This window comes from Protomyctophum bolini, assembly GCF_963924005.1.
Source record: "Protomyctophum bolini genome assembly, chromosome: 15".
Taxonomy (NCBI): Eukaryota; Metazoa; Chordata; class Actinopteri; order Myctophiformes; family Myctophidae; genus Protomyctophum; species Protomyctophum bolini.
Window position 1 is genome coordinate 36,372,007 of NC_137876.1, and position 17,371 is coordinate 36,389,377.

General features: G+C 41.2%; 1 protein-coding gene across 2 annotated transcripts in view; it reads left to right on the top strand.

Annotated features, from left to right (window-relative positions):
- ddhd1a (DDHD domain containing 1a) overlaps positions 1-15,789 on the top strand; it is a 31,209-nt gene extending 15,420 nt beyond the window's left edge. For both annotated transcript variants that reach the window (XM_080784780.1, XM_080784781.1), the window contains 9 exons: positions 4,649-4,758; positions 5,686-5,792; positions 5,939-6,201; positions 6,906-6,981; positions 7,394-7,543; positions 8,069-8,133; positions 8,865-9,037; positions 9,880-10,074; positions 10,238-15,789. In XM_080784780.1, the coding sequence (XP_080640906.1) occupies positions 4,649-4,758; positions 5,686-5,792; positions 5,939-6,201; positions 6,906-6,981; positions 7,394-7,543; positions 8,069-8,133; positions 8,865-9,037; positions 9,880-10,074; positions 10,238-10,425 (1,327 nt within the window). In that variant the 3' untranslated portion in view covers positions 10,426-15,789. The remainder of the gene's footprint in view (positions 1-4,648; positions 4,759-5,685; positions 5,793-5,938; positions 6,202-6,905; positions 6,982-7,393; positions 7,544-8,068; positions 8,134-8,864; positions 9,038-9,879; positions 10,075-10,237) is intronic.
- Positions 15,790-17,371: the final 1,582 nt, after the last annotated feature.

Sequence of the window (17,371 nt, forward strand, 5' to 3'; positions counted from 1 at the left end):
CATAAGATTACTCCGTGCGTTCTCTCGCTGCACGGAGGGCGCGCTGCCTCTAGCCTGCTCCACTCTGGAGACTGGCTGTTTGGACAGCGGCCGGGAGTGAAGGCTTCAGAACGCCTTTATGCCGTCAGGTGGGCGCAGGTGAGATGCGGGTTGGAGGAGCGAGGTGCGGAGCGGGCGACCAACAGCGGAGCGGCGGTAATGCTCCCCACCAATGGCTGCGCTGGCGGAGCTACATGCAGGGAGGGGTTAGGCAAAGGGACGCGCACTGTGCGCACCACGCAGGCAAGGACATACCTATAGGTCTGCGGCCGTAACAGTTTCTCTCTAATATATATTTTGATCTCTCATGCATTGCACTTTCTTCTTTTCTCTATCTGTATATGATTGTATCTGTGGCTGTGGTAATCCACCTCTCCCTTAATGACTCAGCACATGCACACAAATCTCAGTACTATCTTATTACCCCCATACTGAGCATGGAATGTGCCACCATCTTTGACAAAAATGTGCGCCAGTTCTGATCGCAAAGTCGTAGACCGCGACGAAGGAGAAACTGCCGTTCCCTACTGGACTTTCTGGTCACTGGCTTCCGCATTCTACCAGTTTTATCTCCACACACGATGGCACTCACTCCACGCCCCTCGTGCGACATTAATCTGTCCTCTGGCACCAACATAGACTCCTTTCACCATCTTCAAGGTGCTTGCATTATTTTATTTACTTTAATTTAGCCAATAGTACCCCCTCCCACTAGCATCGCGCCTGCTTCCATTTCTGAAAGCCGCCATTAGTCACTCTGTACATCTAATAACATCTATTTAGCTTCAGAAGCGTTAACATTGTAACCTTGACGCAGCATAACATCCAAAATGATCCCAGAATGTCTGCTCTCTGTTAAATGCCGCGGATGCCACCTACATTAAAATAAACAGCCTTTAGCAATGGCCCACGAACAGGTACTTGGCTCCTGTGTTTCCTTCTTCCGATTGGCTACGACCGATCACGTGACACGCGCGACAGTGCAAGGCATGATGGGAAGCAGAGTTCTTTTAAAAAAAAAAGTTGGATGTGAGCATGCCAAAGGTGCATGAACCTCTAGTAATGTACAATAACTGCCTCCCCAAAATGTGTTTTTCTAGTTTCTTCATCCTACACTGTTTGCCATTAATTTACAGTTTGTTGGATGTAGTCCTTCTGACTGGTTCTACCAATGACTGACTGACTGATAACATTTGTATCACAAATGACTTTCTGAAGCTATTTATGGAACTTAAGAAATTAGATACTATTTGACACATACAGGTAATCACCAGTACACTACGAATGTTAAATGTGTCCTTGTGTCGACACAATTTTGTAATGTGTTTGAATATTAAGTGATGCCCCCACCTGCTCCAACCAGCATCTTTATGACGTCAATCAATTCAAGCATTCCTCCCATGACATTTTCAGAATACAATCATTCCAGCTGCACCCCCGTTGCCTTTTGTTCTCCTCCCCTCCCACTCATTCCTTCCTTCCGTCCATGCCTCGCTTTTGTCTTTTGTCCTCCCCTGCTATCTTAAAAATAGGGTTTAATGTTTTTGACAAACTCTTTCAATAGGAGATAATTCACCTGTTTACTGTGAGGACTGAGGAGTCCACAGGTTTCCTAGTAATGCAATTGCTAATGATACCTATTATAGTAATAGTTATTATTTCTACTAGATCGGTGGCCGTTGGGCACTGGCCTACTTGGAACAATGCAAGTTGGTAATGAATGCCCTACCCAGATATTATATCTGTGTCCCTTTTATGCCCATATATGGAGTTATTTGTCAGGCATGCCTAAATATGGAGTCTATGCCGATGTTAGAACACTGGGCCGGCACTGCATTCCACATTGACCGGTGTAGATGATCAATGGTCACTGACTGGACACTGTAATTTGCATAGTAGTAGCAGCACAAAGCATACAGGGTAAAGCCTTGTTATTCTGTGTTACAAGGTAAGCAACTTTTCCAGGGGATTAGACCAGCTAAGCAGGCAAAGTATACCAAGTCAGGCCAGCTTTTGACACTAAGCTTACTCACCATTCCCTGTGGATTACAGAGAACAGCCCTCCTTCAGTCACAAAAGGAAATATCGTCCAGGGCCATGTCTAGCACACACCAACCCGCCCCAAACCTGGTTCTTTCCTGCTCATTCTTCGGAACTCTCTGACCTATTGTTCCCTTCTATGTCTCTCACCTACTTTTGTCTGGAGCACCATTCAAAGCTTCCACTACGCCAGCCTCTATCCCTTAAACCAGGGCGTCTTCAATGTTTTAAAATTTCTTTTGACCCCTTAGCTGAGAGAGAGATGAATCAGGGACCCCCACCCCCCAAATTGCATTAAACCTTTTAGCTTGTTGACAGCACTTTCATCAGTGTTGAATGTTTATCTGTTTGTTTGTTTGTTTACACATTATCTTATATATTAATATGTTGGATTCATGTTAATGTGTATTTCCAGACATTTAAACGTGACCTTTGGCTCTGTGCTTGGTCTGCTCTTTTTTCCTTCTACACCAAACTACTTTGCCGAAATAGGGCTGCGTTGTGAGCATGTAGATCTGCTATTTTTGGCTAATATTTCCCTCAGAATAGGGATGCTAGGCTTCAAGTGGTTGATGTAAAAACAAACCAAAAGACATACTATCTCACAAAGATTTGGCGGCCCACTTCATAGTCCATACATGCGTTCTGTTTATGGTTGTTTCTTCCGCTTGTGTAGTAATGCAGTGCATGTAACAGAGTTCCCTGGGCGTTTAAAGGAGGAAGGAAGGCAGTTCATCCTTAGCTGAAACGAACGTGTGAGAACCATTCCATAGTAGATCATGTGGATATTACTAGTTGTTCTTTCTGTCATAAAGCAAACACCGCTCCCAGGATTGACAAGAAAAACACAGTGAACTGTTCTGCAAGTGGTTTCCAGGTCAATCTCTGTAGAATCAGTAGTCTTATGTTGTCTTAGAGAGACAACATGGAAGGCTTTTGGTTGCTGTAAAATTAAAGCACTGGAAACTGGAAAGCTACACTCCACATCAGAAGCATCAAGGCTGCACTGCAGTGAAATTGATCTGTGCCATGATGCCAAGAAATCATAATTTCACGCTGATAGTCAAGATATGGGACGTGTTATTCTCCACCAGAGGTCTGCAGTCTCTTCACCTCAACCTAAGAAGTCTTATTCATAACAATGTGACTTAGAAATCAGCTTGGGGTGTTACGTTTCTCTGAAAGATGACAACGGTTCCATTAATGATATAGAAATAGAAATCTTTACAGTCATTGGGAAAGATATCTGTAAAAGGAGGCAGTGTTTGTGTTTATGTAACATTAGACATGCATAGTATGTCTTGTCAAAGCCTGCATTAGCCTGTATCCCATTTGCAGACTAGTTCACTTAAAGGCCAATTTCACTCTCCATTTGCCCCTGTCAACAGCTGCCACTTTCCTCTCCGGCTTGTATATTTGGTGTATCCTGGAAGTGAAACGCTGCCCTACATTGTATACAAAGGACTACCGGTAGTTGAAGCATAGCATCCTAATTTGTGTGGACTGTTTTGAGTAGGATGCTGCATCCATGAGCAGTAAATGGACCCTCTCTGCCTGAGAGTCATTAGAGAGAGCAAACATGCAGTACATTATGCTCTCTAGTTGACCTGTAGCGGGGGGATTGTAGAGAGATGAAGCACTCGGGACCAGGTAGTCATTATGGTGCACTACAGATACCATAGAGATCTAGCTATGTTACTGTGAGACAAAACAATGAGCGCCATAGAATAGTAAAACTGTTTTTCTGAACACGGAAAGCACCAGATGAAGGTCTACCTCCAACATAAAGTGTGAGACCAACAGTATATTATTGGTTTTCATCTCATCAACAGGCAATGCCTTATTTTGCCTATAATGGTGTGCCATAGTAGTCGGTACTTTCTTGTATAAGTAGAAATAACATTTTAATTAAAGACGTTTGAAGTTTTCATTGGGACTTGATTATTTTGCATTTAGGATTTACATTTGGGGTCTTAAGCCCTAACCACACCAAAGGGTCACCATGCAACTCCTTGGGTCCAAACGGTTGCAAGGAGTTAACGCTAAAACCGTCTTGAACCTTTGGTGTGGTTTGGGCCATTGAATTCCATGCCTTCAATCACTTGGGTCAACGTGCAACAAGACATATCACGCCGCAGGGACAACACTAAAACCGTCTTGACCCTTTGGTGTGGTTAGGGCTTTAAACAGGGTGTCCAGGGCGCCTAGGGCATCCTCTTCAGGTACTACAGAGGGTCTGCCAAATGTTTTTGTGATTTCTTTTACATTAACCACTTGAACCCTAGTATCCCTAGTCACGTGCAGAGCCAGTGCAGAGCCAAAGGTCAAGTGTACTTGACTGTGCTGTGGGTTTAAGTGGTAAATGTCTGCAAACCCACATTAACATGAATCCAAAATATTACTATAGAAAAGAGTGTGTAAAGTGTAAACAAAATACATTGATTTATATTAGATAGTGCTGTCTATGAAGCCAACTATGAATATTTTAATAGAATTGGTGTGTGTGTGTGTGTGTGTGTGTGTGTGTGTGTGTGTGCGTGTGCGTGTCTACTGCATGTGTGCGTGTCAGGCTGAGGGAGGCGGTTAGGAAGATGGAAGAGAAGCACTACTCTGAGCACAATGAGGAGCATGTGGAGTTCCTGCCTGTGGAGTGGCGCTCCAAACTGGCTCTGGATGGCGGTTAGTATGTGTGCACTAGTTCCTGCCTGTGGAGTGGTGCTACAACCTGGCTCTGGATGGCGGTTAGTATGTGTGCACTATAGGGTGCTGTTCCTCAACCAGGGATCTGGCCCCTACATGAGCCCATGCCTGTTTCTTTATGTAGTCCAACATTTTAAATAATGATGCTTGGTTAATCATTTTCATTGATTTATACAATCTATTGAATATATTTATTAATTATTTGTTTAAGTCACCTTACTGAGCCTGTGGCCTGATAGGTCTCCTGTTTCTGTAGCGTGAGGCGTCTTGATGTGCAACTACACCCACTGGACATGATACTAGTTGGTATGTCGCAGGGACTAACTGCCAAACAGTGAGGCATTGGGTCCCATTTTTAATAGTCTTTGAATTTAACCCCTACCTCTTACTTGAAAAAGTAATTAATAGAATTATCATTGATTACTTGAAAAAGTGATTGATAGAAACATCGCTAAGAAAATAATCCATAGTTGCAGTCAAGTCTGGGCGCGTCAACAACACACATGCCGGACGTGTGTCCTGCCCTCGTTGGGATATTGCTGAATGAGCAGAGCTGACATTGTTCCATTGTATCATTTACAAGGCCACATGTGAAAGCCTGGGATATTTAGGTCAGGTTTTGTTTTTGGAGCTGCAGGCAGTTTGATGTTTCTCACTGACTCTATAATTGTCCTAAAATTTGCCTAGATAGTAGATATAGGCATATAGTCCTGTAATTATGTACAGTGGAAGTAGAAGTTAGTTAGTTTAAAACTGCACTTCTGCACTCCAAATGCTTTTAAAAAGCATCTAAGAACATCTTAAAGTGCCAAAATAGTTTGGAACTTGCAGATTAACGAATAGACGACAATGTAACATTGAATTCATAACATGGAATGTTTTGGGAACATGGGTATGTGCTTGTAGATACCGTAGACTCCATCACTCCAGACAAAGTGAGAGGACTGAGAGACCTTCTTAACAGCAGTGCCATGGACATCATGTATTACACCAGCCCCCTTTACCGGGATGAGGTACACACACACACACACACACACACACACACACACACACACAGCACAATATGTTCCCATAGAAATAGTCCCTCCAAAACATCCTCCTTCAATCTGTCTCAGTGTTCCTTTCTGCTTCTAAAAGCCCGTTCACTTCTCTGTTGTAGATCACCAAGGGCCTGACGTCAGAGCTGAACCGACTCTACTCCCTCTTCTGCTCCCGGAACCCCGAGTTCGAGGAGAAGGGTGGCAAGGTGTCCATCGTCTCCCATTCCCTGGGCTGCGTCATCACCTTCGACATCATGACGGGCTGGGACCCGGTGCGCTTCTGCCTGCAGGAGCATCACGCCATGGAGGAGGAGCTGGACCTGCCCTGGATCTCCTACCAGGAGAAGCACCTGCTGGAGCAGCTCCGCCTCACAAGGATCAGGTGAGGGCAGTTGGGTGAACGGACGGCATGCTAGAGTCTGAGCCGCTTAGCCATAAATATTTTCACAAATTTTCAAAAATAAGCTCGTAGCGCGCCCTTGGTGGCGCGCTATGAGCTTGTAGATCTGCTATTTTTCGATAGCTAAATTATAACATAATGTTTAAAAGTAAAACACTAAAAGGGGTTCCTGCCCAAACTGGGTTAAAAAGGGTTAACATACTTAATGTAAGGCAAAAGACGGAAGCAGAGAAGCATAACTCAAGGATTTGTTTTCCATTACAGGTATTATGGAATCAAACCATATTCTCCAGTGCTGTTAGTAAAATAACTAATGCAGATGTCACTGAACCTATTTCTCAGTGTATTCGGTGGCTTGAAAATTACGATTTGTGTGCTTCTCAAAGTCCCCACTTAAACTGATGGAACACAAACTGTATCAGAGCACCAAACTGTATCTGAGGATTGGTGGACCTTGGGGAAATAATTATTTTGTAGATGAGGCGACTCTGAAGTCCTGTAAGTGTTGATATGTAAGTAACTGTGCCATGATGGATAAAATGGGCTGAATGCTGTAATGATGATTTGTTGTTCTTGTGGCTGCAAAAGGAATAGCCTCAACAAAGACGTTAGTGAACTAAAACTATAATAGGATGTCATTAATATTGTGTTCACACTGTAACGCTCTTGGTTTCTCTTTCTCACAGGTTACGAGAATTGGAAGATCAACTTCTTGGCTTGGAGGCCACTAAACCATCAACACGTCCACCCCTCAAATTTAAGGTACAGCTTGCGCAGTCGCATCAAGGTGTGTGAATTCCTACAATGCCACTTTCTTCCAGAAGGATAAATATAGACTTGTGGCATAGTGAGTCATCTGAATTGATGTTGCTGAAGCCATAGACGTTAGAGGGCGAGTTTGGAAAAAGTTAGAAAGCGTCCCATACAAACAGAATTGCAGGATTGAATTTCAGTGCTATTTCTGTCTACTCTAAGAGTTGGTTGAGTCAGTACCAGAGACTTCTGTTTTAGATGTTTCTTAATGATTTCCACAGAACACATCTCTTCTGTTTGCCTCTTTCCTTTGCCCATCCATTGATTTTGTTTTTAAGTTTTACATTGCGTTTTATTTTTACTCTTGTCTTACTGTGCGTGTGTGTGTGTGTGTGTGTGTGTGTGTGTGTGTGTGTGTCAGGTGGAGAACTTCTTCTGTATGGGTTCACCTCTGGCAGTGTTCTTGGCCCTGAGAGGGATCCGCCCAGGGACAAGCTGTCACCAGGACCACATACTGCCTACCTCCATCTGCAGCAGGCTCTTCAATGTCTTCCATCCCACGGACCCTGTGGTCAGTCTCCTTGGCTAACCCTGCCTGTGCCTACGCAACAGTGCACTATTGCTCAGGGTTACTATAGCAGACTTTCTGTTTGTTTTCTTTTCCATTGCTGACTTAGCCCACACAGCGTGTTTTTACTTCACCCTTCCTTTTATTCTTTTTTTCCCTCTACTGAGCTTACTAGCTAGTGTTGCAATTCACTACAAAGAAATCTGGAAACTCTTACTACTAAGAGTGCCTCTTACTACTAAACTGAATGCTCCTACTAAATCCTACTAAATACAGTAGTGTATATGACTTATTCCAACTAACTCCTCCTGGCTAATGTGGTAGAGCGGCCATTTAAGAACCTGAAGGTTCCCGGTTCGATCCCCGCTCCTCCTGTCTTGGTGTAAAAGTGTCATTGAGCAAGATGTTGAACCTGGCCTTGCATAGTTTCCGCTGTCGTTGGTGTGTGAATGTAATGCTTAAATGTAACAAACATTATCAAAGCAAACCTGGACATTATTTATATTGTGATTGTGTTTCATCTTGCAGGCCTACAGACTGGAGCCCCTCATTCTCAAGCATTACAGCAACATTTCACCTGTCCAAATACACTGGTAAGAACTTCAATCTCTTTCAAGGTCATGGAAATCAGACAACACTTTTCAGTTAATGTACTGACCTCGCTCTCTTGGCGCTGATAAATCTGCACTCCAGCCTATGTAAAATGACATATTGCATAGGCCAGTGTGAGCCCTCGTCACACAAAACTCACTGTGAAGTGTTTGACCTTTTTCTATTTATTTTTCTTTATTTAACAGGTGCCATGCACAACAGAAGTATTACGCCAGAGCTATTTAGCTAACTCTGCGGTCCCTCGCCAGGAAGATTTTAAAAATAAAACAAAAGTATTGCGTTGCATTTGATACTAAAATCGCCTGGCTGGTGATTGTTTCTTTTTGTAACACAGTTATTATATGATGCAATCTAAGAAGTCCCAGGGGTAGTGACTCTATACAGACACATCAGACAGTTAAAAACAATACAGTTAACAAGGTTTACAAACAATTCATCACCTATTAAACAAAATCATGCATTACATACATACTCATCTATGATTTTCACATGGCTGTAATAAATGTCTCTCTCTATATCTAAAAAAAAATCTGTCAAAATTGTAGTATTGTCAAAGATCCACTTACAATCTCATAGTTATTTTGAAATGATTTTCATACTGTATGTCATCATTAAGCCATAATTTATTTATTTTTAAGATGAGCTGAGCTGTGTCGAAGATTATGCCAGTAAATTGCTATAGGTGTTAAATATTTTGTGCTTTCTCCATCAGGTTTAGTGCCACCACCCCAACACCATATGATGACATCCGGCCTGTCTTCTTAAACCCAGTAAAAGACACAGCATCAGACACAGAAAGCATCCCCAGCCCCAGCACATCCCCTGTCCTTCCCCGAAGGCACTATGGAGAGTCTATCACCAGCCTGGGCAAGGCCAGCATACTGGGTAAAGCTCTGCAGTCACCATTCTAATATCCAATATCTAGAGTTGATCATGCACACAGAGACAACTGCTGGGTAACTCATGGAATGCTGTCTTCATCCAAAGTGTTACTAGATGCTTAGAACATGCTCAAGTAAGACATTCAATGTTTGGGTTTACACAAACACAAAGCTGGCCATTCATTTTTAATGGCATTCAATGTTTGTCTTAACACAATGTTTGTGTTTGCAAACCCTCAAAGCTGGACATAAAAGGGGCTAGTGCCCAACAAAAATGTAGTCTAGGCCTTTTTTCTTTTCTTTTTTTCTTTCCTTTTTTTGTTCATGCTGAAATGATGCAATTGCCATTGATGTGTTATGACTCCCCATGGATAGTCACTGATGCAGACAGTGGGTGGTAGAGAGAATGACATCTCTTTCTAAAGATTGTGCTCACTCTGTAGTGTAGCTGAAATAATGTATTTGACTAGATGACACAGTTACAACCTGAGATCTCTCTGAGATCATGCAACAAAGTTCACCAACTATTAGATGAACACCTGTGTCTAACAGGGGGTGTGTCCAGGGTTGTTTTGTGTACAGCACAATATCATCACAGGGTGTCACATACTAATAGTTTGTATGCTGTATCTGCTGTAAATTTGTGCCAGCCTAGAATAGAGATGTTTAGAGATGTAAAACAAAGACTTAAGCAACTGGACTATATTTGATGTCTCCTTATGTGCTTTTCTGTTATTGCCGTTTGTTTATTATGCGTACGGTAATTGCTAACCTTTTTATATTTTCAAACCCCATAGCACCCGGCTCACATCTGTCTATCCACCTTTTCACCGTCTCTCCCTTTAGGAGCAGCCAGCATTGGAAAGGGCATTGGAGGCATCCTATTCTCTCGCTTCTCTCGCTCCAACAGCCAGCCCTCTGTATCTCTAGTGGAGGGAGGGGCCACGTCTGAGGGGGAAGAGCAGAAGAGGACAGACAGCCAATCAGCATACGGGCTCTCCACAATGGCCCAGTCCGCCTCCACCATCACTGATGCAACCTGTTAGTTTACCTACATGCTCTACATTAAATATTATCGTATCTACAGGAAAAACAGCATTTGTTATCTGTTAGAAATTTACCATGACATAACCTTTTTTTAAATTGTACGTATTTGCTGGGTCATTGCCCTGTCGTTAACACAGCCTCTGTCTCTGTCTTCCAGTGGAGCTTGAGCGGCGCGTTGACTTTGAGCTCCGAGAGGGTATGGTGGAGAGCCGTTATTGGTCAGCGGTGACCTCACACACAGGCTACTGGTGCTCTCATGATGTAGCCCTGTTCCTGTTGACCTTCATATACACGCAGAAAGAGATGCTTCCTGAACCAGCAGATGACAACCTGGAGCCTGATTGAGGCAGCATGTCTCACACACAAACACTTTCTCTCTCTCTCACACTTACACACACACACACACACACACACACACACACTTGAGCCTGGTTCATGGTGGAAGTGTGCGGGCGTGTTCTGCCGCCGTGCTGTGCACGAGCTGAAATGTTCATACTCCCAGTGCATGCCTGAAATCTGTGCGTCGATAATCACTGTCACTAGGAGTGTTGCTGTAGTGAAAATAGACAAAACAAATACCTCTAAAGACGAATTAAATCAAGTAATTTCCGGTTCAAACTGTGGGCTCAAGAAAAGACAAGTTCTTGTTTATTGCTTTAAAACACAAAGGAAGACGATATGACATGAAAGCGACAGGAAGATTCTCTTCGTTTTGTCTCACATACGTAGATAGATGAAGAAATGCATTTCATCACTGTAGGATGTCTGCAAATAGTTTTGACAATTTAGGGCATTACATTTCTAAATTTTTCACAACACATGGCCCTAGTAGAAATGCAAATAGTAATAATGCAAATAGAAATAGAATAAGATAGGTGGAAGCTAGATGTAAAAGGGTTACTCAGCTCTTTCACATTTATGTAACATGGATCATTCGTGACTGCAGCATCGATGTAAACAAGGCAATATAATTGATTGGATTTGTCACATTAACATGAATGGACATCAGTCAGAGACTACAATATATTACAGAAGTGCTTTGCAGCTATTAACTTGTTATTTACACAAATACTTAACCATAGTTTTGCGGTAGGACATAAACATGGTCTACATTTAAGTCTGTATACAGCTCTAATGGTGGATAGGCAACACCCAAAAAGTGTCTCAAAGGCTGCAACTCAGGTCCTTATTATGCTTGCATATAATATTCATCAACAATCAAATTGACATTTGAAGTCACAAAGAACAGACTGTTCTTATTCGGCAGCTGTCTGTGTCAGGACAACATCTCCAGATAAAGTTTCTATATCAAATAAAACAACAACAAACAACTAAGTGAGTCTCAGACAAAAACATACCAAATTTCCATTATTGGTCCATATCACAATACTTTCATGACCTACTTTTATCACTTTTCTTCAGTAAAAGCTACAAATCTTTCTAGGATGCATGTCTTGAGATTCACTTCAACTTTGGGTCTACCACCAGTCACCAGGTGGGGCTAATGACCAATTTGTGTGATCCTGACTTTTCACTTTTTAACAAACATGATGAAAATCCAAAAAGATTTCAAAACGTTGAAATGACATTTGTATTCAACAAGCGTTGCGAGCCTCCTTTTTTAATTTAACTTCTGTGTTTCACAGCATGGCTCCATGCCAAAAAAAAGGGGATATACAAATGTATCACAAACACTTGTTGAACCAATAATTGATTGAGGCACCAAGGTTAATTAAACATGGTTAGGAAGCGAAGACCGTACGGTGGACTCCATGTGGACTCCATGTGGATTCGCTGGAAGGTAAGAAACATGCGCAAGTGAGACCAAGGAAGCTGAACGCGGAAGTGTTGGCTGCATATAGCCCATTGAGCATGATTCTTTTCTTCCATGGAGCAACATGGAGTCCACCGTACGGTCTTCGCTTCCTAACCTTATTTAATTAACCTTACCAGGCACGCAACCCCCTCCGTGACCACTGTTGATGTCATGCTCGCAAAAACAGGCTGCACAGGGAAGTATGAACCAGGCCTTACTGACACACGCACATACACATTGCTTGGCATTTTTCCTCGCTATCTCTGGTTTTAACCTTTTAACTCCTGTGAATGATAATGACTCCTACCTGTGCTCTTAATGCACGCAGATGTTTCTCTGTATTATGGATATACAGATTTACTCACCCCAAGGGTGATGGTGTTGAACCAGGCACCCCTAAGGAGGTGATGCCTGTGCCATGGTTCAGCCCTGCCCAAAGTTATTTCACCTCTCCCACAGACTCTGCATGGAGCTTTGTGATGCACAACCCTCAACATCCGTCGGTCGACCTCGCTGTCGGCTACATCTTCATCCTTCCACGTTTTCTTATGAAATGACTCCGGTAATCATCTGAAATCAGTCACTTGAACTAAATCGGATCTTTTGAGTGCTGCTACACCTCATCAACATTGTTAGAATGCAAACACAGATACAGCAGCCTTTCGAAACTAGTCGATGTCATTTATGTCAAATATTACAGGAACACTCCATTACTTTTCAAGCGTATTTTATTAAGTGCACAGCTATATTTGTCCATGATCTCTGTATCGCTGCAAGAACTCGATCAATCAGTGAATACTACAATACACAGAAGAATGCTTCATTCTAGCTAGTAGACCTTCAATGAGAGGCAGAGGTGCAGGCAGCTGTCACTGCTGCCTTGGCTGAGGGAGAGATTGCCAGTGAGGAAGAATCTAGCTTCTAAGGCCAGAGTTGGAGTCACATGAGCGAACTCACAGCCATACATTTCATTCATGACATGGCATTTGTTCTAACAGCTACAGAGAGATCAAGTTGGAAAACAGCAGAGTGCTCCTTTAATATATTTCCCTTTTTTATATATATATATATATATATATGGCATAGTTTTATTCTTTCCCTTTAAATATTTTGGAGGGAAATGTATAGTAAAGGCTGAATAAATAACCTGTTTATTAATTTTTACTTTTCATTTCTCAAGAACATGCTATTTAAGTGTTGAGTTAGATTATGTTTTGTTTTGTTAGTTTTTTTTAAAACCATTGAGTGACTTTTTCCATGTCGCTGTCATTCTGGAATAGTGTAACCAGCAATTCAAAAGCCATTTCCTTTTTTACATATAATAAAACACTGTTAAAAGTTCACTAAAACGGCACTTATTTATGTAATTATTTTTTCAAAGTGATGCTGTGCGCCAATTTTTATTTTACACTTTCATACTGGAAGTGTCTGTCTCTGAGAGAACAATAAGGTTTGACACCCAAAAGACGACATAATTAAACTCTGTATGAGGTTGACAACAGGTTCATACTGTATGACGGGGTCACGTTCTTTTCTCAGCTTGAGCCTTCACCATCTATGAAACCTTAATTTATGATGTCATGGAAGACAGTTTTAAAGCCTTGCAGGAGTAATTTAAGCAGCCATAAAAGCTTGTAAATATATTCTTATTTTCTTACAGAGGAATTTATAATTCGAACAATGAGACAAATTTTCATCTTTCTATGATGTGGTCTGAAAAGCTCTTGTCTGAATATTCAGTCATATATGGTCTTTTCTTCACCCAGAATCCACACTTCAAACCATTTTCCTCTGTTGAGACATTATTGGAGAGACCTTTCAGCACATGTTTACATTGATATCCAACTAAAATGAATAAAACCACCCAAAAAATAATAACATACTAAATCAATTTTGTTTTCCGCCCCCAGTTGGCTATAATTTATGATATAAACTTGGATCTTTTCTTGGGCAGTAAGTAGGGTTCCACCTAGTGGCCAATTCTTTTTTTGTTTCCTGTGCTGCTAGGCTTCAATAATAGAAACTTAAAATGTATCCCAAAATGTAATTCTTCTAAGATGAGACATTTTTTTTTTTTTTTTTTCCCAACGGCAACAACAGCCTCAGTTTTTATGCAGTTTGTTTTTGTCCACACTTATTGATTGATTATTGTTGCTGATAACTGCCTATATAACACCCTTACCATTTCATCTACAGTATGCGCTTTTTATTATTTAAGTTGGTAAAAAAAAATTAGGCCATTTCCCAATGACTGAACAAATGTGTGATTGACACATTTGCATGTCTAATTGACTTGTGTACTTTTGAATCGGAATTAATCTGAATAATGAATAGCTAAAGACAGCTAGGAAATATGAAACTTGCCTTAGAATTAAGAGGGCATTTTACAGTAAACGGCCCGGGCTAGTAAAGGTTTAATGAGGATTGTTTTCTGCATGCTCCGGTTGTTTTGGTTGTTGGAGACAAACTTTGAAAAGTCATAGACGTTGATCGTGACAGTATCATGTTAATGGTAAATAGACATTAGAACAGGAAGATGTTGTAAAGGGTGCCAACTGCCAACACACATCTAAGAAAACATTTTATGTTCATCGCTGAAGAATCTAAAGTTGGTTAAAACAAAATTAGTTGTTTGTGGACTTAATATTTTTATTTTTCTTGTTTCAGTGGCTCTAATATAATCACACAAAGTCTGCATGACATACAGTCTTTGTGGAATTGTAATTGTCAAATTGCATTATTGTCAGTGTCAAATGTTATTTCTTTACTGTTATTTTAATGTATTTTATTGTCATCAAAGCCTAGCCTGATTTGATATGGTGCAAGCCACTGCTTTACTATGTCATACTCAGTCAAGGGCTGTGGAGTTGACCACCAATGAATGGATTCAATTTATTGGTATTTAATGCACTTGGAAGGACCACTGCAGATACATGCATGTATGTCATATGATCATATGAGAGGGGACTGAAGAAAACCCAGATCAGACAGACTTTTTTTAGAGGACTACACAAGTGGCTGGGAAGTTGTGAAAGATATTTGAAAGGAGAGAAAAGTATATACGTGGAAGTGTTTCTGTAAATGTGATCCACATACTCATCAGCTATGAATGGCACAGAATGCTTTAGAAAAGGCACTTGTGTTGCATTTATTTGTTCAGACTGTAAGTAACAAAGCTATGGCAGGTAGGAGGTCAATGAGGTCAATGATTGTAGCTCTTGTTTCAACAGAAGTTGTTACACAGAGCCAGGCATTGAACTGACCTTGAGGACCTGATATGTTTGTCCTATAATGCAAGCACCTCTGCTACATTAATTTAGTGTGTGAAATATGATCTTTTTAAATCAATACAAATCCTCACAGGGTGTTATGTTAACCCTCAACTATTAATCAAGCACATAATCCTAATTATGTTCAGTTTCAACTTTCTCTCAGAACTTTAGCGTCTCGTCTTTTAACTGGATGCAATAAGAGGGCAACATCGTCTAAACATGTAGAGGATTTGTTTTGATTGTGCATATTAGCATCTATGGTGCAGCTATGTAAGTTCTTGAGGTGTTGAATGGTATTCTGTAACAGTGTAAGGGCATCACAAAAACTTAAGTAAATGTTTGCTGTTGCAATTATATTCAACATTGTGGGTGAGAGCACGGCGAAGCCACGGGCTGATTGAGTTAAAATCAGGTGCTGTTATAGTTTTGTCTGTAGTTAATTTAATATTAATAATGAATCATTCATTTCTTGAGGACTGTTACTTTAACATTGAAAGGATGTGCTGGAACGTGTTTTGTTTGTCTCTAGAGCTGCTGTGCAATAACCCATGCCTGTAATGATTCAAACTGCCATCTGAAGCAATGTATTTCCTTTTATTAAAACATTTCTTTTCGATACAATGACTACTTTTTCTTCTCAGAATATTTGTTAGGAACAGAGTAGCAGGATATTACAGAGACATTATGAGGCAGCTAGCTTTATAATATTCAGGATTATTTCTTTGGAGAACAATAGAGCTGTTCATCTGAACCTTGGATCAGATTCTTTCCGAGGCACCCCAAGGCATACATGAATGACAAAGCTAATTGGTAGTGCATGAATAAGCCTATTGTAACTCTCCACCAGTCCACCATGGTTCCAATATGAGATACTAATGTAGTCATGTAACATCTGCAGATGTCAGGCTCACAGATGGGACCAGTTGTATTCTGTATTCAATTCTGCTCTTCTGTGTTTGGCCAGTAGAGGTCAGTCACCAATAGGGAAACTCAATGATGCAATAGGGAACAATGGCCCCATTTGACCATCTGCTGCTTGCTGCCTTAATAGTTCATGTCCATAGATGAGTGCTTTATTGTGACAGTTAGCAATATGCCCAGCTGTGGTCTTTTGTTTTGCCAATTGAGTAGCAAATGGGGGGATACATGTATTTTGACAGTGTGTTACTAACCTACTGTTGATCCTATTATATTATCATCCAAACTAGATGCAGTAGGCTAATTGCTAAATGTCTACTGTTTAACTTACCATACACATAATAGGTTTTCTGAGATCATAAGGACACACACACACACACACACACACACACACACACACACACACACACACACACACACACACAGTGGCAGCCTCTACTTCTACTACGTTTCTTGTCGCCTTCCCTCAATCTGACTCCCCTGCTCTGCATCTGACTCTAATGTTTACCCTGCAATTAAAACACAGCCTATAAAAGGCAATGGGTCCGCTGCCAGACACTGACGAGGGGGGTCAGAACTGCAGGGAGAGAGGTTATAAATTGCTTTGATGCAGACCATAGTCTGAAGGCCCAAATTCCTGGGCTTGGAAGCATGGAGCTCTTGAGCTGGAGGCTTGAGACCTGGAGCTAGTGAGTGCACCAGGGGTCCAAGCCAGAAACCCTGATGATTCATGATTCTTCATCACCGCCAACCGTCCACTTGGAGTGTGTTCTGCCTCTGCTGTGAGGAGTAATGCAATGGAAAGAAAGGAGACAGAAGCCTTTCTCTTTTCTTGCCAATCTGGCCATTTTGCATATGTGCTTTTGACTGTATCGGATCATAAATATTTCATTCTCCATCTGAAGCAGTGCAGGAATTTGTGGCCTCTGGGTTTCTTGTTCTGTTTAAAGTAGAAAGATGTGAAATTCCACACACTGATGATATGTCATTCCATTGTTAACACAGATTACCAATCCTCTCTGTCTATATGGGTGATTTACTGGGCTTTTAGAGATCTGCTCAAACCATTTCAGGGGATAAACTTGTTGACCCCTGCAAGGTTGTTTTGCTTTAAATTGTTTATTGATTAGATTAAATGGAAGACTCATGCAAAACTATATTAGTTTATATTAGAGTTACAAAGTTTAATACAGATCTGTCTGATTTTGGGCTCGTTTTTGTTTTATGCCTGGATCTCTTCTCAAACCATTTATAGTATGTTGGGGGTGATGATTAGTAATTAGTT